Below are 27,051 nucleotides of genomic sequence, written 5' to 3' on the forward strand. Positions count from 1 at the left end.
TGCCTTTAGCTAAGAGGGTTGGACGACCAACACATGTCCTTGTTTGACCGGAAGTTGGTTGGGACCAGTGTAAGATTTCTGGCAGGCTTGTCGCGCATCTACAGCACAACAGACAGATTCACTTGGGATAGCAGACAGCCTGAAGAAGGTGCTAAGGTTTGGAATTGATTTTGAGCACTGAGATCTGTTCTGCTGCTTGTTCATTTCTTATCCATTTCTGGAAATAACATGTTTATCCCTGAGTATGCCTCAAGAAAACCTTCAACAGAAGCCATTCAAATAAACCCAGAGCCAGATGATCTGGTTGGTTTCTTTAAAAAGAATCTGAAAGGAAAATGAAATATGAAAGTCAATTGCAAAATGTATGTAATGTTTACGTGCACGTAAAGATTAGTATTGATTAGTATTTTATATCAACGTTTGATATGTGATATTTGAGTCATACCTGGAGCTATTCTTGTGCCCTAGTTGTTGTTTCAAAATGCCAGGTTGCTTTTAACCTTTTTCAAAGCAAACCAGTAGATTTTAGGTAGTAGACAAAGCTGCGTCCTTGACTTCTCAGTGACTTAAGCAATCTGTCAAGATGTGATTTTTGGGATAGACATGGCAATGGCATCTTAAAGTGAGGTCTGAAATGAGATTACATTGCCTCTATTTTCTTTGTTAGTAACTTATATTTGGTATGCTACTTTTTCTTTCTTCAGGTTAGTCTAGAGCATGAAGAACAAAAGCTGGAACTCAAAAGGCAGTTGACAGAATTGCAGCTGACACTCCAGGAGCGGGAATCTCAAATTACTGGGCTGCAGGCTGCACGGACAGCCCTGGAGAATCAGCTCCGCGAAGCCAAAACAGAACTAGAGGAGACTACAGCTGAGGCAGAGGAAGAGATTCAAGCTCTCACGGTGAGCCCTAAAATTTGTACTATGAGCTGTATGTGCAGATTAGAATTATGTAGATGCATGTTTCATAAAGAGATTAAAATGAATTTATACTATTTAATTTTAAAGTTTCAGAACAGGATATGAAGTGTGCCTTGTGTTGATAGAGGCAGGAATGGCTAAAACGTCGACTTTTGTCTTATTATCTTTAACCATACGAAAGCTTCCTAGTAGTGGTTCATTGCTGCCAAAACTGTTTGTAAGAGCATTATTACTTTTGTGATGAGGTGGAAGCTGCATAGAAAACTGTTTAGAGTTTTACTCGGTGATTTACTTACTATTTAAATAGTATCTCATGAGTTTGAAAGTACTTGATGATCATAAATGTTGTGATGATTTTTTTCCCCTCAGTTACCCTGCTTTGATGATACTTATTTGGGGAAAAACACCCCAACAGATTCCTAGGAAAATAGTGTCGTTAGAACATAATTTTATTCCAATGATTATTTCATTAAAAATTGTCACGTGTGTCTTGCAGTCTCTGGTGAGGTGTGTGAATGATGTAAGGGAAAAAAAGTTCAATTCCCTGCCCCCTGTAAATGGAATTTTAAATTATATGCTGCTGGTTGCTGTCTCTTGAGTACAAAAAGATGCTTTCAAACTGCTTGATTCTAAGAAAGATTTCCTTCATTAAAGATTCCCAGGGCTGTGGAGGGAGAGTGGGGAAGTATATGACCTGCTACCAGCTAACTCCCATTGAGCAGCAGTCTTTAATGACCTTCAAATCCAGTTATTTTGTGCATTCTCTTGCTCCAGTGGCACTTGATCAATGAACTGTTCTGAATATTTCTGCCATTGCTGTTTTTTGGAAGGGATGGTGGGCTCAGCTGAGATAGGTGCTTGTATTGCGTTGATGCTTTGGGTAGATGAATGGGAGCACTGTTCACTCAGCGTGGTTCTAAAGTGGGTACATGCTGGGAAAGTACAGCAACAACATCAAGGCTTAAGGATAACTGAATAGAACATGGCATCAGTTGCTTTTTTGCTCAAAACTGAGGCGGTTCCCTCCCAGCTGAAAGCTTTGCGTGCCAATGGGATGGTGATGTGCTTGGTATCTTTACCATGACCTGTGTTCACTCAGTTATTGCTTCAGTTAATTTGGCACAGTGATAGTGCTTTTGGACCAGCTGTTGTAAGATAGTCCAGTTTGGGCTTGGGAGTATTTCTGTTACGGATTTTTTAATATACTTTTTTTGGTTTTCACATTGCCTGTTGTGGTAAGATAGCTTTTTAGCTCTCATATTTGACTTCTGATGAAGAGTTTTTTCTTGTTTAGTCTCTTGGCTCTAACAAAAATGTTCTGAATGAAGAAAGGGGGCTGGATGTGCTAGTGCACTAACCTTTCATTTGTTAAGTTTTCAGATAGCATATGACATTAGGCTCTTGTTAAATCAGTTTGATGAATTTTGAGAGAGGCCACGAGGCTGAAACAAGAACTTTTGCTTTGTCATGCTTTGCTTGTAAATTAGGAGGTAAAATGGTGCATGCAATACCGCATTCTTTAAAATAAGCATTTGCACTTTGGATGCTGTCTTCCAAAGAATTGATTGTTATGTTTCATCACTGCTTTTTAGAGAGGCTCAGGATTAAATGGTAATTTATGGTAGGATTCAGGTAGATGGACAGAGCTGTTTGGGATAGCTTGCATAATACTTCATTATAGTTTTTCTTTGCAAGCGTTACATTGTATGCAGTATTTACTTTCTATGAAATACCAGTCTGGATATGGAAGTAAAACCAACTCAAATTTAAATGTCAAGAATGTACAAACTTAACATGGAATCGACATGTCTTCTGGTGACCATTTCAGATGGAACCTTTTACATAATTCAGTTCTCAAGTTTGTACATTTTTCTAAAGTAGTTCAGAATTGGGAGTGTAAGTGTGTTTTGATTAAGTAGGATGTGACTTTTGCTAATCAGTTCTTTGCCACTACAGAGTGCTTTCATAGCCTGCAGCATCTGCCTTCCAAACTTTGCTTGCTGGTAGATTGTTCTGCAGTTTGTTTAGCAACAGCTGTTGGATTCGAATTCTAATGTATGAAAAATTGATGATTAACTTCTTACCTCCTTTAGGCACATAGAGATGAAATCCAGCGTAAATTTGAAGCCCTTCGTAATAGCTGCACAGTGAGTATTAAACACAGATCATTGAATTATTTTGAAATTAACAATAAGGACACAAACAATTTATGTATTTAATCCTTGATGACACTAGTTCCTAATGTGGACTTCTGGCTTCAAGGTGTTAGTAGGAGCTGGACGGATTGGATTTGATTTCTTTTAGGTTTCAGGTAAACCTCAATTTGAGGTTTCAGTCTGATCACGAAATTAACACTACTCTTCTTTTTGGAGAAGAAAGTAAATTAAAACATCCCATTGCAGTGCAGCTAATAAGAATGGTGTAGCAGCTGCAAAAAACAGTTGTAGGTGAAGATCCTTTCTGGTCACAAGAAGAAAAGATCTACCTGTCCAAATCCTGAGCTGCATTGTAGATCTAGGCCAGAGTGGAAGAGCCTTCATGCTGCTCTGGGTTTTAAGGAGGACTTTAACACTGTTTGAAGAGGCAAGAAATGTTATGGTTCCAAATAACACATTGACATGTAGTCACCTGCTCAAAGAGCAGAGAGTACTCTAGGATCTTAATTTGCACCTTCTATTGCTTGAGATCTTTTGACATGTTTTTAGATTCATTTCATCAGTTGAGGACAGATGTTGGAGGGTTTGTCAATCAGTAGGGATTCTTGCAGATTTACACTATCTTCAGGCTTATGGTGCTTGATGGACAGCATCTGTCTTTCAATTACATGAATTACAAAACCAGCACTGTCCTCTGGATCAGCACTGATTGATTGCCAGTCATTCTAGGCTTTTTCTCCTTACCCCACCCTATAAGCAGGGCTTAACTGCTGTTTTTTTATCTTGATTGTTTCCCTGCTTCCAGTGATTTCCTCAGACTTAATTTTTCATGCTGTAGATCTAAAGTATCTAATGTTCAAGTTTTCGTCTTTCAAAAATATCTTTTCAGGATGAGTTATTCTGTTTTCCTCAGTTGCTCTTCAGCACTAAGCAAGGGGATTCATCTATTCTGTTCATAGAATATGCTGACATGAAGAAATGAGGAGGTAGAGTTTACCGAAGTGTGTTAACCTCTATCTAAAAGAAATCCTGCACAAGAAACTTTACTTTTTGCTCCCTTCTTTGTTTACTTAGCACATATGGAGCTAGAGGACCAATCTATCATGTATCTCACCTCCATAGCTATCTTCTTTTGTTCTCTCTTGCCCTTTGTAGAGAAAGACACCTTTCTATGAAAATGCTTATGTGATCTCCATGCAGGCAAAAACCAGTTGTGGAAAATCTGTAGCTTCTTTTCACTGCATGGTAGTCTGCCTTTCAGAGGTTGTAACTCATTATCTAGTAACACTTTGGCTCTGTAAGTGTGGTGAACAATCTCCAGCAGTGAAGTGACCCATGACATTTCAAGAATGCTGAGTGCTTCAAAGGTTCTGCACAAAAGGGTTTCTAAAAGTGTTGTGCATTGTAAGGCCCTTCAGTGGGATAAGTGGGATCAGACATCCTCATCAATAAGAAATTAATTAAATAGTTCCTAAATGAATAATACATGCTCATCATACATTCTCTTTCCAGCCCAGGAGAATGCATGTATAATTTAACTAACCATGGATAGAAACTTTCTTGTTCTGTGTTAGGAGTAGTTCTAGCTGTCCATCCTGTCTACTGAGGAGCACTGAGAGAAGATAGAGGACAATCTTTTAGTGACAGTGAGGGATCAGGGAACGTTTATTGTGATGCCTTCACCGGATGTTTCAACCTCATTTTTCTGATTGTGACCAGTATGATGCAGACTTTGCTTTTTGGTGACCATGTGATTCTAATTGAAGGTGATTAGAATTTATACTCCTTTTAAAATAAGATAACACTTCGAGGGAATAATTGTAATGTGCTGGTACATACTCAGCATGATAATGAGTGGGTTTATTCTGTCAGCAAGTTTTCAAAAGATACCCCTTTTAAGCTGAAGCAAACTCCTTGAACTAGTCTGGCAAACTTTGGTATGGAATTATTTTTTATTTAATCTTATTGAGAAGTCCAAAACAACATAAGAATTATGAAAAAAGGATTAGACAGGGAAGAAAATTAAAGATTGAATTACTTCAGTACTTTCATAGTAATCAAAAGGTAAATATTTTCTTTGGTATTTCTTCTGTTTCTCTAGCTTCACAAAGGTCACAGCTTCCAATTGTAGAGAAGGCTTACACCTCAACTGTGTGTCTGCTTTCCTTGTACCCTCATTGCACTCTTGTTCTCCCTTATGCTGAGGTCTCTGACCAAGTAGGCATTTTTTAGGTTCTCCTATTTGTTCATTTTAAATTTGCCGTGTTTTGGGGTGCATACATAAAGACCATTGCTATGTTGTCAGTTGTAATTTCTGCCTTGTTTGTGAATTTATATTCAGTTGCTCTGATATTTCTGCATTGTTTCATCTTGTGACATCTTTGTTTTACCACTGGGGTTCAAAAAGAAAATGCTAGCATTTGCTTTCTCTGCCTCTCAGTTGTGCAAGAAATAATAGGATACATGATTACAATTAAAAATTGTAAACTGTAGTACCTGCTGTACACACACACAGATGCATGTGGGCACACACGAAGAGCAAGATTTTATCATAATCTTCTCACAATGATAGCTCAACCAGCAAATCTGTTGAGGGAGAAGGACTAGTTCCCTACATTTAAAGAATTATTCTATCAAAAATATAATCCATTGAGTGTTAAAAGTATTTTCCTGGCAATCAGAAAAAGATCAAGAAATAAAAGGCACTTTCTGAAATAGGAAAATTTATGTATTTGTCAGTTGTTTCCAACTGCCTCTTAATTACAGCTTGTTGCTGGATCATCAACACATTTGAAGTTAAAAATAAAACTAAGTTAGCTAAATAAGAGTAGAATTGTTTCAAAAATAAAACATTCAGTAAGCGGATGGTAAAGTCTATAAATATTTAGAAGAAAAGAATCCTATAAAGTATTTACACAAAGCTTAGTAAAAGAATATTGTTATTCCAGGGAACCACCATCTGAATATTCTAGTTTTTTTCAGGTACAGGCTGTTGCTTTTACTCTAGCAAGGAGAGTGGCATTTCTTAATACTAATTGGATATTGTATTCCCATTTATTCAAAATTTCTCCAATAAAACAAGGTTTATCTTCCCTCCTTGAGGTTCTTTTGTCATCATCTTAAGTATTAACATTAATACTTAAGTATCTTAAGTATTAGCAGGCTTGATTCTGCACTTGTCTATGAGACTGGATATTGAGGCATTAAATCTGCAAGCCCGTTAGGCACATATATCATTTTAGTCACGCATAAAGTCCTGCTGATTTTGGTCTAAGATCCTGATTCCACATTGGCTCAATGTGTTGGCATACAAGAATAGTCTGTATTCTCAAGAACTTTCAAAATTGTGTCTGAAGATGTTTTATACTTTGAAGCTAAATTATGTTTCAGAGTAAAGGGATCTTGCCCACTGTAACAAGGCTAAATACCCAGGCAAAAACTTTTAGATGGCTTTGTTAAATTTGTAAAAAAAGAAAAAAAAAAAAATTGGCTGTTGGGTGGGAGGGGTTATGCCTGATTCTCATTTCACGGAAAATGTGATGGCAGATGCCAGTTACAGGCTGAAATGGAGCTTTGTAGTTTTTGTAGCCTGACAAAAAGTCAGAGACTTCTTGGGTGTTGATGAGGTGTTGCTGTGAAAGAAGCTACTGGGACCTTCACTGTGGATGACATCATCATCATCATCATCTGAGGCTGAGGCTCATGGTTGGTAGAGGCAGCTCATCTAGAACTACAGCAGAGGAGTACAGGAGACTGTATGTTTTAATGATGGGCTGGTGTGGGAAGGAGAAGAACGCAGACTGTGCAGTGTCCTACTACTCTGCAGCTACTAACGAGAGCAGCGTCCCTCAAGCTAAGCCATGATGAGATTTTGGAGACTGAGATCTCCATGTAAGGTGTGTTTCAAGTCACAGATGTTGGCTGACTATGGAAAGGGGAAGAAAGCGAGGAGTTCGTTGTTATATATTGATCAAACAGGTAGAGATACAAGACTGGTATCTATCAGCAGCTGTGTTCATTAAGAGGCTTGGTATTCTGCTCCATTACAACGCTTGGTATTTCCCTGCTGGAGAAGCTTTGTCTCTTGGATCCAAATGTGAGTAGGTTAAGACAAAGCGAGGCTGATGCCTGCTTTTGCTTCCTTCTCACAATAATTTGGGGCTGAGAGATAGCTTTTTCTTTTTTCCTATTTACTCTGACAGTTAGCTTTCTAGTAAAGATTAGTGAGGGTGGGGAGGAGTGGAAATGGATAGAGTAAAACTATGCATTCGTCTGGAAGTTCTGAATTAAGGTTTTACAAAAAATTTCATTAAACTCCAAATAACATGCTGCTGATAGCATCCTGAAACAGTTGACCTTGGTGTGTCCTGGCATTTTCCTGCATATTTGTTGGCATCTGAGAACTGAGGCGTCTTCATGAAGAAATAAGGTTATGGAGAAGTTTGCAAGCTGCAGTTAGTAGTAGTCTAAAACTGGTTCCTTTTCTCCTTTCCCTCCTTATTTTCCCTGTCATTTTGATACCTGGAGTATATGGATTAAACTTCGTACATTGTGTCTGATATGCAAACCTAATCGTCATGGCCCTGAACTGCTTGTTGCTATATTTAATTTGTGATCCATGCCTGGAGAAGTTTTTGTAGGGCCAGGTATAATAGCTGTGAATCTGTGCAATCTCACAATAGAGAAACACTTTGCTTTTCTGAAGCTATTTAATGGGGAGGGAATTGTGCTGAATATGTTAACTTTTGCTGAAAAGCTATTATGCTTGGGCTGCTCTGTAATATTTAAAAAATGAGATACAGTCTTTTGTATCAGTATAAAGATAAGTTGTCTGCTTAGATGTGGCATGTAGTGAACAATCTGCCAGATTAGCATGGTGTAGTTAGATTCTATCTCTCTTGTGGATTAGTCATGATGAAGATGAGCATAGATTGAGAAAATTTCAGTTGCTCTGAGTGATGATACAGTGGCACAGATAAGGCTGCCTAGATTGTCTGGAATTGCTTTTCCAAGTTTTCAAGTGTTTGGTTGTTTTATAAACTTTAAATGTGAAGATTTTTGTAATTATATTACGGGTTCCTAAAGGATATAATAGTTTTCTTACAGACTTTCCTTTAATGTACTTACAAATCTAACTGCAGAATAGCTCAGGGTTGGTTGGTTGGTTTATTTGGGTTTTTTTGCCTGGGGATTTCCTTAACTGAAAAGAAAAATACCTAAAGGTATTAACTCTTTACAGGTACAGGATTCTGGCATAGGTTGTATGTATGTATGCTGAAGACAGCGTTTCCTATCAAATGTGGTTTTTTGATCTGTGTTTGCTTTCTTCTTGGTTCCCAAAACAGGCATTTATACCACGTCCCATTTTCCAGTGTCAGTATTACCTATTGCTGTTTAGGCTTTACAGTATTTATAAACTCTGTAACCCTGTTGGGTTATACCCAGCTGCAGATAGCTTTTAAAAATTGGATTTGTCAACAAATTTCCCCTTTCCCCATGAAAAAAAGGAAAATTGTACTGAAAAGAACAAATTTTCTCTCTTTAAAAAAGTACAAAAAAATCTATATATAATATATTTGGAATTTAAGCCAAGTCATTTTGGAATTGTCAATAAATATACTATTAGGAAAATATTCAAGGAAGGAGATCACATCACTTCTTCTGGAACCCTGCTTTGTTATTTGTCTTAAGTTTTCCAGAAATATCCTACTAGATAAAATGTAACAGTGAAATTAAAATGGTTTGGTTTAATATTTTATTCGGGGAAAGAAGTCAAAATCTTAGAATATAGAATAAAGGCAAATGGCAGCTTAACTTCCAGCCCTTAAGGGATAAAATCAACTTGAAATACAGCCAGTTTTAAAAAATGAATTAAGTAGTTTGACACATTAATTCTCCATGTCACCTTCTCCATTTTGTGTTTCTCCCATGTCTGCTTTCTTGTATTTCAAAACTAGTTTAATAATTTTTATAGAATATATTTGTATTAATATATAAAATATATGTGGAAGAAACCGTGGATGTATAAAAGATGTCTTAAAAGTGCCTAGATGTGTGGTGTGGCTAAACATAAAAGAAGTAGAAGAAAAAGCTTATCTTACCTGGCAGTCAATAGAAGTCTCAGATGTTACTCGTAAGAATGGCAGGTAAAACACTGTAAAAACAAATGTTCTTTTGTTCCTTTTTGTTTGTATAAATACACTTCTAAGGTCTTATCCCTACAGCCATATAGACACTAACACATCCTTATGACACAGTCTGTGTTCTTTGAAAACTTGAGGCATAGAATACAGAATAAAATGTATTTTGAATAGGGCAGTAACTGTGCTCAAGAAACAACCACACGATCAGATTTTCATTAAAAATATTGTGTTTTAGCGTATGAATCATTTTGATTTGACCCTAAACATATGGGTAGTAGGAACTCCCCTTCACCCAGCAGGGAGTAATGTCAGTTGGACTTTTTCTGCTGACAGTTTAAAAACCAAATACTGTTAATTTAGATCTAGGAGAGGCATGGTAAAAGGCTGCCAATATATGCATTACGGATTCTTCAAAAAGAAATGGTTGTCATCTTTCCAGATAGCTGAGAAGAGCTGCATGCTCTATGCTCTACTGCTTTAGATATTTAAGTCTTTGGCTCGTGTAGGAAATTGGAACATTTAAATTTGAATGTGTGGCCAACTGTGCTCTGGGATTTTATTTTTTCCCATTTAATGAAGTATCTTATTCACTCTTCTTTGACATCTAGGCAAAAAAGCCTCTAGAACATATTTGTAAGAATTGAATATCAATTGTGTAGAGCTTTCCGGTTTCTGAAATTCTCTTTATTAAGCTGATTTCAAGATTATACTGAGGTTCCTTTCTCTTCTGTTGTGATGACGTTGGTTTTGAGTTATAGTATAATGCGATTCTGATTAAACAAATGGATGCTTTCACATCATTAAAGGCAAGGCTATTGTCCTTGTTGAATTTTTGCTTTTCACTGATTTTTCTGTTAAGTCTGTTGTGCTGCCACACTTTTTTCTTTCTTTATGTATCCCGTGCTGCCATCCATAACGCTGTTACTTTGATAGAATATATTTCCTAAAATTTTTCTGTGTTTCCTGGTTACATATAGTGTTACATATAGTAATATAAACGATTGCTAAGCAGATTCATCAGATTTTACTTCCTCCATTGCACTTCTTGTTCAGTTTTCTTAAATATCACACTTCAAAAGCCTTTCTGAGATGTACTATCCTCACTTCACTTAAGGGGAAATTGAGGCAAAAAAAGGTAAAGTGCTTTGGCAAAGACATGCTGTAAGTCAGCAGCAGATCTGAGAATACAGCCACAACTCCCGATTCCCAATCCAGTGCTTTAGATGTGACAGTTCCCTCTCAGCATATTTATACTCTAAACCAAATTTTTAAAAAGTCAAGCTATTTTCTGTAAGAAACAAAGCTATTCCTAATCGAGGTATACTCCCGTGCATAAAATCTACCACTACAACATTGCTTTTGTTTAAATTTGAAAAAAATTGAACGCCAGGCTGTCTCCTTGCTTGACAACAAATGGTTCTGTGAGAAGAGAACACTTCTTCAAAAATCTCTACTCACTGACATGTAATTTAATTTATTTTTCTTTCTAGGTGATTACGGATTTGGAAGAGCAGCTGAACCAGCTCAGTGAAGATAATGCAGAACTGAACAATCAGAACTTCTTCTTGTCCAAACAACTTGATGAGGCCTCAGGGGCCAATGATGAAGTTGTCCAGTTGCGAAGTGAAGTTGACCATCTCCGTCGGGAGATCACTGAGAGAGAGATGCAGCTTACCAGTCAGAAACAAGTAAGGCTTTATAAGTCTGGATCACAGCCTCTGTGTGATAGCTAGCAAATTATTTGAAAGGCAAAAAATTATTTTTCATCTGGAAACTATAAGGAAAGAACGTGCTTCCAGGAGCAATGGCTTACACCAATTATCGTTTAAGCCTTCCTTCCCAGAGCAGTTGAGTGAATGGAAATTTTTGGTATTTCTCATTGTATTTTCATGCAATTTTACTTAGAAATTTTGCACTCTGAAGATGTTGTAACTTAAAATTATTCATTTTAATTTTGTGACCCTGGAAATTTCAAAAATTTTGTAATGAGATAGAACTGACATTAACGGCAATCACAAGTGAATGTATGGAAGCCTTGAAATAAATGGGTTGTGATTTACCAGCTTATGTTTGCTGCCAATTTGCATGTACTCTAATTTAAATGGTAAGGCTGAAGCTTAAAGTGCACGCTTGATGTGGGATGTGAGAATTGATAGGAGGATTTATTTTTAGACTATGGAGGCCTTGAAGACAACATGTACAATGCTGGAAGAGCAAGTAATGGACTTGGAGGCCCTGAATGATGAACTCTTGGAGAAAGAGCGTCAGTGGGAAGCATGGAGAAATGTTCTAGGAGATGAGAAGTCCCAGTTTGAATGTCGAGTTAGAGAGTTGCAGAGGATGCTGGATACTGAGAAACAGAGCAGGTCTCTCCCTCCTCCTCCTCCTTTTATTAACTTTTATGAAAATGCTCTATAGAAGCTAGTACAAAAATTATATTTAGAATAGGATATGGGAGTTGGAACTAAATATAAATTCTTGTGAGGTAGTTCTAAAAATGGTTTATTAGTTAATAGTCATTCACCAGTGATATTGTTCCTTTTGTTTCTTTGCAAGCGAGGGATTCGTGGGGAGTGGTATTTATCATTGTAACTTATAAAATGTCTTGATTTATTATCTTCTGCTTCATTATATGGAAAAACAGTCTTTGATCCTGCCTCTGTGGGGTCTTGAAATTTTCGGGCTGTAGTTCTAGCAGGGGCAGGAACAGGGTTATATAATATAAAAGGGTTGCAGCAAACAGTCAGGCTTTATAAAGTAACATCCTGAATTTGAGGCAACCCCCTGAAAGAGTTATTGATGCCACTGCATGCTAGGAAGAGGTCAAGCCCAGAAAGGAGTTAGGTAACATTATTTTCCATTTTAATACAGAGTGAGAGCAGATCAGCGTATTACTGAATCTCGCCAGGTGGTAGAACTAGCTGTCAAAGAACACAAGGCAGAGATTCTAGCCCTCCAGCAAGCACTAAAGGAACAAAAACTCAAAGCTGAGAGCCTTTCTGATAAGGTAAGTTAGACTTTCATGATTAGATCAGATACTTTTCTAGAGATATTACTTGTAGAAATGTGGTCTTGAGCAGCTTTTTCAAGATTTTAGAGTAAATGTAAAGACTGAAGGTCATAGAATAGAGTTCTGTCTTTGAGCCAAAGACCTTGGATTTCCTTTTGAAAAAGACTAAAGCAGAAAGCAGCCTAAGATGCTTGGAGTGTACAGTGAAGTCCTTCAATGACTTGATATCTGCATTTGAGCAATGGCATACCAAAATACTGTTTGGTTGGTTTTCCCCCTTACAGTAAGTAAAGAGTAACTGTATCATTTTTCTTTAGCATGTGCTTGGTGAAGTTGGATTAGCATTGTGGAACTCTATATTTATTAGTGTTCAATGTTATTCTGTCTATCTATCCCACCTGCCTAGCTCAATGACCTGGAGAAGAAGCATGCTATGTTGGAGATGAATGCACGCAGTTTACAACAGAAGCTTGAGACAGAAAGAGAGCTTAAGCAGAGACTTCTGGAGGAGGTAACCTTGGAAACTCATAAATGCAGAATGTTCCACATCTTGAGGGGGAAAAGTTGTGTGAATAGCAGTGTTACACATCCATCCTTCTGCTGTGTTACTGGGCACAATAATAAAGTTGGGTACAATAATAAAGTTGAGGGGTTTGTTTTTACTTAAAACTTTGCAAAGTGTGTGGTCATGTTGGAGCAGTAAAAGTGAACTGCTCCTCAAGGGGTGGTGAGCTGGCAGTCAAGGGTGACAGCAAGTCAGGCAAGGACAGGGGTGTTGCAGCCGGTGGGCACAGTCCCACAGTACCTGAAGAAGAGCAGAGCAGGCTTGGTGAAGGTAATCAGGTTCAGCCAGCAGCCTGGTGATCGTTACAGAAGCCTGTAGTGATGAGGCACGTCCTAGGTCAGGTCTGCAAGGCAAGGTCCGTGCCCAGGCATGGCATTCTTACAACATAGCTCTAACCAGACTGAGTGCACGGACTGCAGCTTAAAAACAGCTCTGGAGACAGTGTGCTAAGGGTGCACGGGTGGAGGCCACAGGTGAGGCTTCTCACAGCTTTTTTCATAATTTAGCTGGGTTCACAGAAGTCTGATCCACGGTTGCACACCCGCACCGTATCAGCGAGGCATTGGGTGCAGGCAGCCAGACCTGGGCAGTGGGGGACGAGGTTGCAGAGGAGGATTTCAGGGGAAGGGTGGTTACAGACAATTAGACAGGGCAATTAGAGCCTTTTGGTGTACTTGGGGTACTGACAAGGTGACCCCAAGGTTGAGAACTACATTATGCATCCCAGTGAAAGATTTATGGCTCTTGCTTCATAACATATGAGCATTAATGGTTTTCATACTCGGGGACTTTCTCATCAGGAAAGTATAAAACCTGAAAGAATTAGGAGTAGTTTGTCATGTGCCCTGTTCTGTTTCTACTTGGAGACAAACATGTAAACAATTGGACATAGTTTTCCTTATATGACTATAGAGGAAGGAGTTTATCCTGGTATAGGAAAGAATTTATCTTTTTTCATTACAAAGTATTGAGATGGCTTCTGGTGCTTGTAAAGAGAGCTTGAGAAAACGGCATCAAGAAATTCTTCATGTATGTGCAGACTTATTAACAATTACAAGATTTTAAATACTTAAAAAAGGAAATAACTTGAACGTGCAGTTGAAAGAAATGGTGTTACTACAGATCAATGTAAATACACTACATAGAAATGCTTGTTTAGTCATAATGATTCTGAAAGGAAGGAAAACTTCTAGAATACTGTGATTTTCTAGCTTTTAAAGAATTGTCTGTTTACCTTTAAGTTCTCCAATGATGTCTATTTTACAAAGAGTGATAACTTTTAATAGCTTTTATTTATTATTACAAACAAACAACAAAACCAGAACACTGGCCTTTGTTTTCCTCTTAACAGCAGGCAAAGCTGCAGCAGCAAATGGATCTGCAAAAGAATCACATCTTCCGCCTAACTCAAGGTCTGCAAGAGGCTCTAGATCGAGCAGATCTTCTGAAGACTGAAAGAAGTGACCTGGAATATCAGCTGGAAAACATTCAGGTGAGGATGAGGAAGCAGTGGGCAGGACTCTGTGCTGCCAGATATGATCTACGGTTTCTGTGTGACACTTTCCTGATACTATTTTTTAGCTCTGTTCTGCTATTGAATTATCTTCTATTAAGATGAAATTTATTCTATGTATGTGTGGTTCACAGGTTCTCTATTCCCATGAAAAAGTGAAAATGGAGGGCACTATTTCTCAGCAAACCAAACTTATTGATTTCCTCCAGGCAAAGATGGACCAACCAGCAAAAAAGAAAAAGGTGGGTGAAAAAGGTTTGAGAGGCATGGAATTAAATGATGGTTTTGTGATGAGTTATGTGCTGTGTATTCATAATATTCTGTTTTATTTTTCTTTGTGTAACACAAATGTGTCCTCATTTAAGAGCATTCTGAGCTGCTGAACGCAAACTTTACTAGGCAGAATGTGTTCTTTGTGGCTTTTCCAGTATTTTTGTTATTCCTACAATACTTGGGTTACAATCCAGGAGCTACACCTCAGTGAGGCTGTAGGAATACAGAATTTTAACTATGCTTTTATTTTTAATGGTAAGTATGTATGTGTGTATGAACATATTGTGTATCTAGAGTGGTTGTCTTGTAGTTACAGCATAGGATTGATTAGTCAGGCGATGTGACTTGTGTCACATCTTTGTCATAAGCCGTTCTGTCATTTTGAATTAAGTAATTTAATTTTAACCAAGTATTTTGAGATCCTCTGTTTAGATGCTTTCGGAAACTCAAGGTGTGAGTACTAACAGGTAACGTACGCCCCTCCTTTAAATTAATCCACATCTCAACATTTTCTCTCCAGTGCCAATATGAACTAAAAATCCATCCTTACGCATATCAGAATTACCATTAGGCCCTCTGGCCGGACTGCCACTAGCTAGTTTCACTTTGCCTAGTTTAAGCCATCTCTTACTAGGAGTTAGGAGTTGTCTGTGTGTTTCTGTTGCTAGGGCCTGTTTAGTCGGCGGAAAGAGGACCCTTCTTTACCCACACAGGTTCCCCTGCAATACAATGAGCTGAAAGTGGCACTGGAGAAGGAGAAGGCTCGTTCTGCTGAGCTGGAGGAGGCTCTACAGAAAACACGCATTGAACTCAGATCTGCTCGTGAAGAAGGTAGGGGTTAACAGAAAAGGTGAATCTGGAAGGAGACGCACGTTTTTGGTCTGAAAACGTGCCTTTAATTGTGTGCCACTATAGCAGTAACATATGTTGTTTAATTCTTATCTACTGCTGTGAAGATGCAATAAGGCTGCACTTCTTTCTGCGGGCTGTAACCACTGAATGGTTACACAGAACCACTGCTATGAACTAGTGTTTCATATTGGTTATGTTAATGAGTGGCATTTATCTCGTCTATAGCTGCTCATCGGAAAATATCAGACCACCCTCATCCATCTACTCCAGCCACAGCCAGGCAGCAGATCATCATGTCTGCCATAGTCCGCTCGCCAGAGCACCAGCCTACTCCGATCAGTTTGCTAGCGCCGCCCTCCAGTCGCAGGAAGGAATCCTCCACACCGGAGGGTAGGTTCTTGCTGAAATTTTCTGTTACTATTTTTCTGTCTACTATTTCAATGCTATCTCTTTTTTTTTAATTTCAACCCTAGATTTTTTCATGATAGGAATATTAGATAAGTTTTGCTTTTGGTTTAAAATTCTCTATTTGGATTATATAACTTATCTCTGGAAACTTCAGCAATAAAATAATTATTTAGCATGAATTGTTTTACGAGCTTGTTTTTTTCAGAGGAGTGTGTTTTCTGTACTACTCTCTGCATTGATCAAAAGGATTTATGGCTGTTTCCTTAGCAGTTAATATCTAAACCGCAGATTTGTTCCGCTGAGCGGAAAGATTCTATCAAGACTTTTGGTAAAGAGAAAAGACTTCTGTTAGGCATAAAAGGAAGATACTAGGTCAAATACAACATTAATATGCTATTAACTAGAAAAAGGGGATAACCTTGTATATCCTTGAGAATGGAGGGGAGAGGATCATCGGAAGAAATTGAAGGATTGAGGGCTCTGCTCATTTATTCTTAGTTAACCAGTATTCCAGAGTGAGCATTGAACCCAGAGGCTGAACCAAAACCTGCAGCCTTTAGCTGGAAAAAGCCTGAACCCACAAACTGGTCTGGCCATCACAGGTAGCTGGGGAGGCACAGGGTGGGTAACTTTGGTATGGGAAGATGTCCTCAGAGGCAGATCACAGACAGTGAAGAAAATCATGTTCATCAGTAAAAGCCTTGAAGGATAAACTCTGCTCAACACAGATCCCCTAACAGGGATTTTAGGTATGATTTAAGATATGCTGGCACTGATGGTTCGCATGAGGGCTGTATGAAGGCGGCCTGCTGTGTATTGATTACGACTGTATAGGTGTTGAAGGGTTTGTTAGCTATAAGCAAAATTGAGAGATGAGTTTAGCACATTGTAAGAATTGGAGCTGAGTGCAGACTTGGAATTTAGATGGTTTGATTGACATAATCTTGCTACAGCAAACATTAGCCATTTCAGTTCTACAGTCTGTTCTCAAGCAGCACATTCTGTGCATCTGTATAAGGTAATTACTGAGGTGGTAATGTAGCTTAAGTTGTGCAGATTGCAAAGGAAAATAGACAGTGTCTATGTTCAGCAGGGCTTTGATAGAGGTATGTAGTCACTTTTTATTACCTGGCCCTTAAAATGACAAAACCTACTATAATTTTCATCCCTATCACAGTTTTCATCCTGATAATAAATTTTATACCTTCCAGAGTACAGCCGACGCCTGAAAGAGCGAATGCATCATAATATCCCACATCGTTTTAACGTGGGGCTAAATATGAGAGCAACAAAATGTGCGGTGTGTCTGGATACTGTGCACTTTGGACGGCAGGCATCTAAATGCCTTGGTAAGAGCAGAGTGTGTGCATAAACAAAGTGTAACTGGACGGTAGAATGAAAAAGCATCAGCCGTCTAGAACAGATTTTCGGTGAAAGCTGAAGAAAGGACCAAGTATGAAGACTTGGAACTAGTTGGTGCAAACATTCTACATTAGAAAACATCTGATGGTTTAGAGTAGAAGGAGATTCTTGGAAAAACTGGGATTTGTGCGTTAGAAGTTGAGGCAGCTGTGTCATGATTTTTTTGTCTTTTAACAGAAGTTTTTCTCTGTCCTTTTGTCAGAATGCCAGGTGATGTGTCACCCAAAATGCTCAACTTGCTTGCCAGCTACTTGTGGACTGCCAGCAGAATATGCCACGCACTTCTCTGAAGCATTCTGCCGGGATAAAATGAATTCTCCCGGTCTGCAGCTGAAGGAGCCAAGCAGCAGTCTACGTCTTGAAGGATGGATGAAAGTGCCAAGGTATAAACATGAATCTTGGTGCCATATCAGGTGCTGAAATATTTGGAACAGTTCCTTATATTACCCTGGCTCTTACAATGTGATAATTGGTACATGCCCATTACAATTACGTACTACCACTGAAATTTGTCTTTCTAGGAGTTGTATGCTTGTTTTATTCCGAATCCAAGCCGAAAATCCAACCTGGCTTTGTGCTTATTTCCTTCAGGAATAATAAACGTGGACAACAGGGTTGGGACAGGAAGTATATTGTCCTGGAAGGAACGAAAGTGCTCATTTACGATGCAGAAGCAAGAGAAGGTAACAGCATTTCTAGCAAGAACATTTTTTTTTAAATCTTCAGATTTTGTTTGGTGAGTTGAGAGGCTTGAAGATTGTCACTGCTTGCTGTGGCCATACCTAATTTAGCTAAATCTTCTATAATAAGGCAACATTGTTGTTTTTGTAGATCCTTAACAGTATTATTAGCTGGAATGTCATAATAATCCAGCTGTGAAGCATCCAGTGTGTATCCACTTGATTCTGCTGTCGCAGTTATTTTCTTGCTACTTGTTTGTTCTTTCATAATCTGTCTCCCTATTCTCCTGCAGCTGGACAGAGGCCTCTGGAGGAATTTGAGCTCTGCCTTCCTGATGGCGATGTAACTGTTCATGGAGCTGTAGGAGCTACTGAACTTACCAATACAGCAAAGACAGGTGAGAATCTTATGTAGATGAGGTCAAATGGATTTCATCTGGCTTGCCATCAGCTGGCATTCTGTTTGGCTGAACAGAATTTTCTCCCTTTAACTTGCATTCTGTAACTGTGTAATTTTGAGGTTACCTCTCTTTGAATTAGATGAATAGGTCAGTCATCTAGATTTAGTTACACATAGGCTGTTGCTTCTGTCATGGTAGTTGAACTGCGAATAATATAATCATCAAACCAAATGGAAGTAAATTTTAAGAGTTTTGTAACATACTTGAAAGCATTCGGTTTATTTAAATTTCTTCTCTCAATGCTCTCTATCAAGTGTGAAGTGTCATAATTCATGCCACCATTGTGCTCTAACCAGAAAGTCATTAACTTAGAAATACTGTGGGGTGTATACAGTCTCTTATTATGAAAACATGTTGATGTTTTGATTTGTATGTATTGAATAGAACTGATGAAAAGATTATGTATGTCTTGACTTTAACATTAAAGGATACAGACTGTTAAAAACCAAGGTTTCCATAACCAATTTTTACAGATTTTTCTTGAACAGTACAGGGAAAACTTTAGTCAAATGGCTGGTTTTGTATTTTTTTTCACAATGGAATTTCTTTCCCTTATGAATAAAAGGCAAGAAATTATTTTTATTTAGTAAAGACAGCATTGTATGTATGGATTGCATACACCCAGCTAATATTTAGCTTTAAGGAGCTAGCCTGTGCAGGACCTGTAAAGGAGAAACCTATGTATAAATTGCCATGGTAACACGTCATGATAAATACGACTTCTCTCCAATGAGGCTGAAAGGTGTTGATTTTAAGTCCACTGACAATATTCCAAAAACTAATCTAAGTCTTATTCTATCTATATAACATCTCAGATGTGCCATATATCCTAAAATTGGAGTCTCATCCACACACCACTTGCTGGCCTGGTAGAACACTCTACCTGTTAGCACCCAGCTTCCCTGACAAACAGCGCTGGGTCACAGCACTGGAATCAATAGTGGCAGGTGGGAGAGTTTCCAGAGAAAAAGCTGAGGCTGATGCTGTGAGTATAAAAGTTTCATTTAATAATAAAATATTCTGGGAGGGAGCAGAGTTTTGAAAAATATTTTTTCGGTGTTTGACATGCTGAGGTTTAACTGAAGGTAAGTTATTACTTCTGCCTTATGATGATCAGTATGAGTACCAGGAACTAGTTCACCGAGAGACTGACGCTCTAGATTACCAGACCCTTCTTTAGACTTGGGGAGTGTAGTAAGAGGATCCCAAAACTTTATCTCTGTAATTCCAGCAAATGGAAAAGGAAGAAAGAGCAGTTAGGACATGGTTTAAATCCAGTCTCATAATGTACCACATGGAATGAGCAAACCTGGAAAGAAAGAAAGGAAAAACAAGCAAAAAGCTCCCTCCTCACCTATTCTTACGGAGTTGGGTTTTTTTGTTTCTTCTGGGGGAGGGGTGTGTGTGTTGAAGTTTTATCCCTGATAAGAGGTTAAATGGATTTGTTTTGGTTTTGGATAGCCTTTTACATCATTGCTGCACTGATAACTTTTCTGATGAAGGGAGATTTGATGCTATGGCACTGTGTATTAGAATGTTACGGTTGGACTAGGTGATCTTCAAGGTCCTTTCCAACCTAGATGGTTCTGTGATTCGGTTAGCTCTGGAGGCAGGGAATATCTGACTAGCAGGAAACCATCTCTTTTTCTCATGCTAGCATTCCTTTTGTCTCTGACAAGAACACATGCTCCCACCAACATTTGGACTTATTTTTTTAATCCTTTCCCTAGGAAAACTTCACTGCTCTATTGCAGGAGACTGAGGGAAATGGAAAGGATAGAGACAGCAGTAGGTTCTGTCTGAGTTTAGGTTAATTCTGATCGGTTTGCCTAACTGTGTTTCAGGTAGATAAAAGCTTACTAATTCCTTTCTAGGAGGTATCCCTGCAACTTTTAGCTTCCTGAGAAAAAGAAATCTGTGCCAAGTGTTTTGCCTGCCTGAAATGATGACCTTACATTGTTAAAATACTAATAGAGAAAGAGATAAAGATTAACTCAACCGAAAAAATATCTTTTTGTCATTTGCAGAAATTGCTTGGAAACTCCCTGCTGAAGCTAGAGGGTGAAGACCGTTTGGATATAAATTGCACAATGCCCTTCAGTGACCAGGTAATAATAATGTTCAGTTGTTCTGTGTAATAATAATGTTCTGAGTATTGGGTATTTCATTCATGGAATCGGTAACTTGACGGCAATATGTGCAATCATATACTTGTTTGTTGGTTTGTTTTTTCACTGGTAAACAGTATCATTCAAGTTTGCTCTTGGAGCATTCCTTGTTCTCCTCACGTAGTGCTATTTCTATTTTTTTCCTGTTGTCACCGTAGGTAGTACTGGTGGGTGCAGAAGAAGGTCTCTATGCCCTGAATGTACTGAAGAATTCCTTAACGCACATCCCAGGAATGGGTGCTGTCTTCCAAATTCACCTCATCAAGGATCTGGAGAAGCTACTCATGATAGCAGGTAGGGGGCTATATGTTACCATTTGTCCTGCAGTAAATATGTGGTAATTGTTTTGTACTGCTAGGAGTACTGCTGTGCCAAAGGCTTACAGGCTTTCTTCTGTTTTTTATCAGTATATTGTTAGGAATCAATTACTGTGGTTAACACAGTATTTTCTGAGGCTTTCTTGTAAAATGAATGTGTGAATGAAGGCTCAGTTAAACCTTCATGAGAAAGTGATTTCTCAGTTTCCAAAGCTGAGGGAAGGAGGAACCACGGGCAAAATACTTCCAGCTTAGGGGTTTGTCATCATTTTAAATTCAACTTTAAAACTGTTGAGCTGATCAGTGAGCATATCTCTTCCTAATCAATACATAACCTTTCTTTTTAATGCAGTTAACCATTTGAGGACCACGATGTGATCACTGTGGCCTAGGGCCAACAACTCTTAACCTCTCTTCCTCTGAACACTAATCCATGTAACAAAACTGGGGCTTATTTCATGGTTTGTTTAAGATTCCTTTATGAAAGGAACACCAGCTTTAATCTCCATCTGTGGTTTTCCAGAGATAATCCTTCCTACACTGATGTAGGCATGCTGAAACATTAGGGCGTATCTTCATCTGAAAGCCCAAATTATCAAGTGTCTCTATGACATTTGTAGGGAATGAAAAACAAATTCTCTCTCTTGTTCTGTTTGTTCTGCATTTTTCACCTTGTAAAGATTTAAGCTGTCCGTGCTTTTTGTTTAAAGGTGGTAGAGAAAAAAGCAATTGGAAAAAGAAAATCTCACACGAAATTAGGAGAAGGCTATGTTACTGTATCGCTAGACTTCTGAGAGGAATTGGGCTTGGTCTATAAAGCGGTTTATTAGGGCACTTCTTGGAAATCCATTGTTGGTTCTGTTGGCACAGAGAGGCTAAAGGACTATTTACTTTAAGAAGTTCCAAAGGGTAAAATAAAACTTCCTGGCTAGTTTTGAATAGTGTCCTAATGAGGCCACTCTCATTGTGATCTACTAGACCCTAGCTACACTAATAATCCATGGAGAGAATGGTTGTTCTCCCAGTGGATTTACTGCCTGTTGTGTGGTTGGGGTTTTGTAAGTTTTCTGTTTCACTTTTCATAGGAATAATATGGAGTGAATTCTACATGGTGCATTGTGAGTGTTACCACAGAAACAGCCTGTAATGATAAGCTGCTGCTTAGGCAACAGAACAGACTTTTGTAGAGAAGAGGGAGTTTTCCCTTGATGAAATGTAACCATTTTTGTTTCCAGGAGAAGAAAGGGCTCTGTGTCTTGTTGATGTAAAGAAAGTGAAGCAATCTCTAGCTCAGTCTCATCTCCCAGCCCAGCCTGATATCTCACCAAATGTCTTTGAGGCTGTCAAAGGATGTCACCTTTTTGCTGCTGGCAAGGTAGGATACGGCTCCCTCTTGCCCTCAGACCACCCTTTAGACTGCACTGACTTGAATGTTAATCAAAGCAAGCATCTTTATTTCACTGGCAACAAATCCAAGGTCTATATTCTTGTTTTAAATCTTTTTCTTCAAATAAGAAGTGTATAGGGGCTGAAGAGAGGCTGAGCTGGAGACAGCATGGAGGACCTACTACTCATCCTGACTGAATTGATTCATATGGCATGATGGTATAGCCTAAACTGCTACATAAGAAATACAGCATAGCATAGTATAACTGTGTCCTTCAATTTAGAGGTTTATAATTAGTGAATTCCATCCACTGCTTGTTCTTGAATGTCACGTAACAGTTTCCAGGCTAGCAAATTTACTTAGGTCTTTGCGTCACTTAGTAACTCTTGATATTTACAGTAATTCCCAGTTTTAGCATGGAACATTTAGCCACAGCAAAAATTCTCATTAACAGTTACTTCTACGGACTACTTTGATAACAAACTGAACATCGTTCATTTCAAAGTGATGGTTAAGTGACAGTTTCAGGGGTTAAAATGTAGACCTTACCTATTTGAATTTCTTATCCCTTTTAATGAAGCATTTTTCTGTGGAAAACCTAATTTTTTATTAACTTCTTTCAAGTATAAAAGAAATCATAGATGAAGTTCAAATTCATGTTCTTTTTGAGAATGTGAAGAGGTTTTTCATTATTTCACTAATTCACAATAACTACCCTATTAAAAATGTACTTGCTTATCTCTGCAAAGTTCTTTTTGTGACAAGAGGTACTCAGATCCGTTTCACGTGCTCGGCATTAGAATTTACCCTGTATTACCATCCCGAACCATACTTGTAATCTTCCTTACAGGTTGAGAATGGTCTTTGTATCTGTGCAGCCATGCCCAATAAAGTGGTGGTTCTGCGATACAATGAGAGCTTGAGCAAGTTCTGTATCAGAAAGGTAAGCTTAGTAATTCCCTTCACTACTTAAGGTAATTCACACATTGCACTAAGACTTTGCTTTGGAGCAAACATCTTAAACCTTTCTGCATGCCTAAGAACATTTGTTTGCCAGCTAAAATGATAACAAACTGCAACGTGCACTGACTAAAATTGGAGTAGGCAGCAATTTCCTTTAATAAGAGTTGGCATATTTGGAGAGATGCAGAACAGAACTGTGATTTTTATTTTTTTTTTTTTTTTTTTTGAGATACTGGACTCAGCTGTAATCATACCCCCGCTTATTTACCCAGAAAATTATCTTAATTATCCAGCAGTGTTCCCTCACCTCTATTGTCTTTGGAGGAATCCATAACAAATGACTTTTCTCTTCTTTGCAATTAAGGAAGCAATGGGTATCTGAATTTGTTTACTGTACCAGTGAAAATCAAAGGCTATTTGGTGTTACTCCATCTCAGGATAGGCAGCTGTTTCCCATACTTACCCCGATATACGTGTACTTTCTCCTGACCAGCAAATGAGGCAGTAGGGTATGGATGTCCCATGGCTGTGTGTAACCCTGCCTACCTGCAGCCCCAGCACTGCACAGTGCTGCTACCCGTGTTGCTTCATTCTGCCCTGCTTGGGGGTGAAAAGCAGAACTACTTCAGCTCTTCTTCAGACAGCCAGCTGCAGGCAGATAATACTCTGAGCATCTAACCCACTATTCCTCTCAAAGACAAGTCCAATGAATTGTCATGAATAAATTTCATATGCTGATACGCATCCAGAAAAAACCCAAAAGAATAGGGATCTCTCTGCAGAACAAATTGTTTCAACACTGCCCACCTCAAAATGGGCTGGTGCCCAGAAACTCACGTCCTCTCTAACTCACAAATTCAGGGATGTTCAGGTTAAACTACATATCCCACTGAGCTTCTGCAGGTTCCTTTGAAGGCACTGGTTCAATTTACAGCTTGCCTGAGGTTTTTTTATCCCCACGGAGTGCTACACTGGCACTGCTGTAAGGAAGCACAGTCGGCACAGTAATTCAGATGCCGGCCTCCTTGGAAGTAAAGACATGTTTGATGGAGAAGATCTTGGCACAAACAATGTGGATGCCAGCAAACCTGGAACAGCTACAAGCATTGTAGCTGATACCAACTCTTGCTCACAGCAGAGCAGCAGCCGGCAGGAAACACTGAGGATGTACAGTCACCGTCCTCTGTTCGTGCTGCCATTCACCCCCGTAGTGCCGAGTGCCTTGACAAGGGCTTACATGCAAAACATGCAAAGGCGTGTTTCAGAAGGCAAGTTTTCCTTATCTTCACTAATCCAGACAACTGAATTTAGATCCTAACAAGATGGCAGCAAGCCCAGAATACGCTTTTCTGTTCTGCCAGCTAAGTTTCCAGATAAACTAGGAATTATGCAAGGAATCTTGTCCTCAGAAGATCTGGGGAGCTGTGTGTTGTGTCAGCCTAACCTGCAGAGCTATCCTAGCTGTTCAAGCACAGTGCAGATCTTGGTGGACAACACGTGTGTTACATTGTACAAAGACAGAAGGGAGATTGTGTGTGTTTGTTTTCCTTTTGCTTAAGGAGCTATCAAGCTAACTTCTTAAGTGTTAACAGCAGAGATACTTTAGTGAGCTGATTCTTTCTGTTGGGAGAATCACAGTGATGGATGGGCCTGCTGACAAGAGTTGCTCTGTGGGATATGAAGAGTTTGGGAGTTGACTGGGGTCAGTCTTGCTGCAGCTGTCTTGGGATCTTCTGTCCACATTTCTAGCAGCTGCCCTGATTCCTGGTGACTTCCAGGTGAGGAAGTGGTTGTTCTAGCACAGCTGCTCTGGAGCTGGGGCAGTTTTGACTGATAGACTTCCTAGTGACAAGGCTGGCATTCAACCTGGACTGCTCAGTCCTGGTCTTACATCATCTCCAGAGGCTGTTCAGACGTGCAGTCTCTGGTGTGGCTGTGACCTATTGCAAGTAGGGAGCCACTCCCTACTGCTCCAGAAAACTGAGCTGCAGAGCAGAAGAATGTCTTCCAGAATAGCATGTTCTTCCAAAAGGAAGATGTTCTTATTAGGGTTAGCACCTGGAGTTGAGTTGGCATGCGAGTCTATACTCAAGCAAGTATCACTTCCAACAAAACAAAAGGTTTTCTTCTAGAGGGAAAACGTACTTTTCCATACGCTTTTGAGAGACTGTTAGTGACTTTGAGGTTGCTTTCTCTCCCTTTTGTAAAGATAAATGTGGCAATATATAATCTTCCAGAATAAGCAGTATCTGTAAACTGTTACAGGGAACTAATATCCATCCATACTTTCCTCTTTTCCAGGAGATTGAAACCTCTGAGCCTTGCAGCTGCATCCATTTGACCACTTACAGCATCATCATTGGCACCAACAAGTTCTACGAAATTGAGATGAAGCAGTATACACTGGAGGGTAGGAGACATTTCCTGAGGAACACCCCAAGTGGCTGCACAGATTCTTTTGGTGGGGCTTTTCTAAGGCAGTTTAGGAAAAAAAGTTGGTGCTGGCTGAGCTGGTTTTCTCCATTCTCTGTGCAGAGTTTCTGGATAAAAATGACCACACTTTGGCCTCTGCTGTGTTTGCTGCTTCCACCAACAGTTTTCCAGTCAGTATCATCCAAGTGAACCCAACAGGGCAGAGGGAGGAGTACCTGCTGTGTTTCCACGGTAAGTGTGTGGTGTGGTTGTGCAGTTGTTGCACTACAGCCGCTCTCTTTGGTAGCTGAACTGTCAGAAGGTACCCAAGTACTGTTGGAGAGGGAAGCTCAACAGACTTGACATTCTAGTACCTGGTAGCGAAGAGCTGTTGAGGCCTGTGAATCTAAAAGCCCTGGAAGAGTTGTGGCTGGTGGTTTAAACAGTGAGAAGATGCACAGGGCATTGGCACTAGAACAGCTCTTACTGATCCAGCGTGCTGAGGTGCTTTTGGTCAGCTTGCTTCTGGTGTAAGAGAACTCCGTGCCTGTGGTTCAGTTGCCATGTGTGGGCTTCTGTGCCTGAAGGGAGGGGATAGTGGTCAGTGCTAAGTGAAAACAGGTGTTTGATTGTCCTGTTAAAATGTTAAGGGGGTTTCAGACTTTGACTTTCTTGTCTGGTTTCCATACAGACAGATGAGAGTTTTCAATCTTCTTATGATGAAATAAGAGGGTGTTATTTTGTCGTATAGCTGCTTTTGTTGGCCCTCTGGAATAGTGTCATGAAAATGCACAGGAAGTCTTCAAAAGCCCACTAGCAGTAATTTTGGGTGAGTAACAGTAGGAGTCTCAGTGTCTTCCCAACTGTAGATTAAATAATAACCTTAACTGGTATAGAGAGACCTAGAATTGCAGTACCTTTTGGTACTGAAAGTGCTCCTACATCTAGGCAATTCAGTGTCAATTAGAGTAATTCATGACACTCTAGGGTTTGCAAGATAGTAAGCACCCTGCCTGCTAAATAGCCCAGGGTCAATTGCCTTTGTCCTTCAAAAATAAATGAATAAAATTCAGGCGCATCCTCTTGACATGACGTGACATGACTTTTCTTGGCAGAGTTTGGTGTCTTTGTGGATTCCTATGGAAGACGCAGTAGGACAGATGACCTGAAATGGAATCGCTTGCCCTTAGCTTTTGGTAGGTGTTGAGGGACATTCACTTGGATTATGGAAATTGTTGAAACCAGGAAGCATCCTCGTGGGACAGGTATCCTTCACTCAGCGCTTCTGGTTCCTCTTCCCTCTCCCAATTCTCCCAGAAACTCTGGGGATTTTCCCATGATTTAAGATCATTATAAATCATTAAGATCAGATGGCAAACCTTCTGAAGTAGAAACAATTTG

At 39.3% G+C, this 27,051-nt stretch overlaps 1 protein-coding gene across 7 annotated transcripts in view; it reads left to right on the forward strand.

The window, feature by feature from the left end:
• CIT (citron rho-interacting serine/threonine kinase) overlaps positions 1–27,051 on the forward strand; it is a 72,456-nt gene that overhangs the window by 41,016 nt on the left and 4,389 nt on the right. For 6 of the 7 annotated variants that reach the window (XM_074843899.1, XM_074843892.1, XM_074843894.1 and 3 more), the window contains 22 exons: positions 705–902; positions 3,014–3,067; positions 10,710–10,907; positions 11,392–11,585; positions 12,091–12,226; positions 12,636–12,740; positions 14,146–14,286; positions 14,442–14,549; positions 15,249–15,411; positions 15,658–15,822; positions 17,052–17,189; positions 17,465–17,645; positions 17,854–17,945; positions 18,236–18,340; positions 19,219–19,388; positions 20,431–20,511; positions 20,730–20,865; positions 22,124–22,263; positions 23,126–23,218; positions 25,540–25,648; positions 25,774–25,902; positions 26,766–26,846. In XM_074843899.1, the coding sequence (XP_074700000.1) occupies positions 705–902; positions 3,014–3,067; positions 10,710–10,907; positions 11,392–11,585; positions 12,091–12,226; positions 12,636–12,740; positions 14,146–14,286; positions 14,442–14,549; positions 15,249–15,411; positions 15,658–15,822; positions 17,052–17,189; positions 17,465–17,645; positions 17,854–17,945; positions 18,236–18,340; positions 19,219–19,388; positions 20,431–20,511; positions 20,730–20,865; positions 22,124–22,263; positions 23,126–23,218; positions 25,540–25,648; positions 25,774–25,902; positions 26,766–26,846 (2,917 nt within the window). The remainder of the gene's footprint in view (positions 1–704; positions 903–3,013; positions 3,068–10,709; positions 10,908–11,391; positions 11,586–12,090; positions 12,227–12,635; positions 12,741–14,145; positions 14,287–14,441; positions 14,550–15,248; positions 15,412–15,657; positions 15,823–17,051; positions 17,190–17,464; positions 17,646–17,853; positions 17,946–18,235; positions 18,341–19,218; positions 19,389–20,430; positions 20,512–20,729; positions 20,866–22,123; positions 22,264–23,125; positions 23,219–25,539; positions 25,649–25,773; positions 25,903–26,765; positions 26,847–27,051) is intronic. The other variant, XM_074843893.1, reaches the window with a different exon arrangement.

Source organism: Strix aluco, chromosome 18 (assembly GCF_031877795.1).
Source record: "Strix aluco isolate bStrAlu1 chromosome 18, bStrAlu1.hap1, whole genome shotgun sequence".
Taxonomy (NCBI): Eukaryota; Metazoa; Chordata; class Aves; order Strigiformes; family Strigidae; genus Strix; species Strix aluco.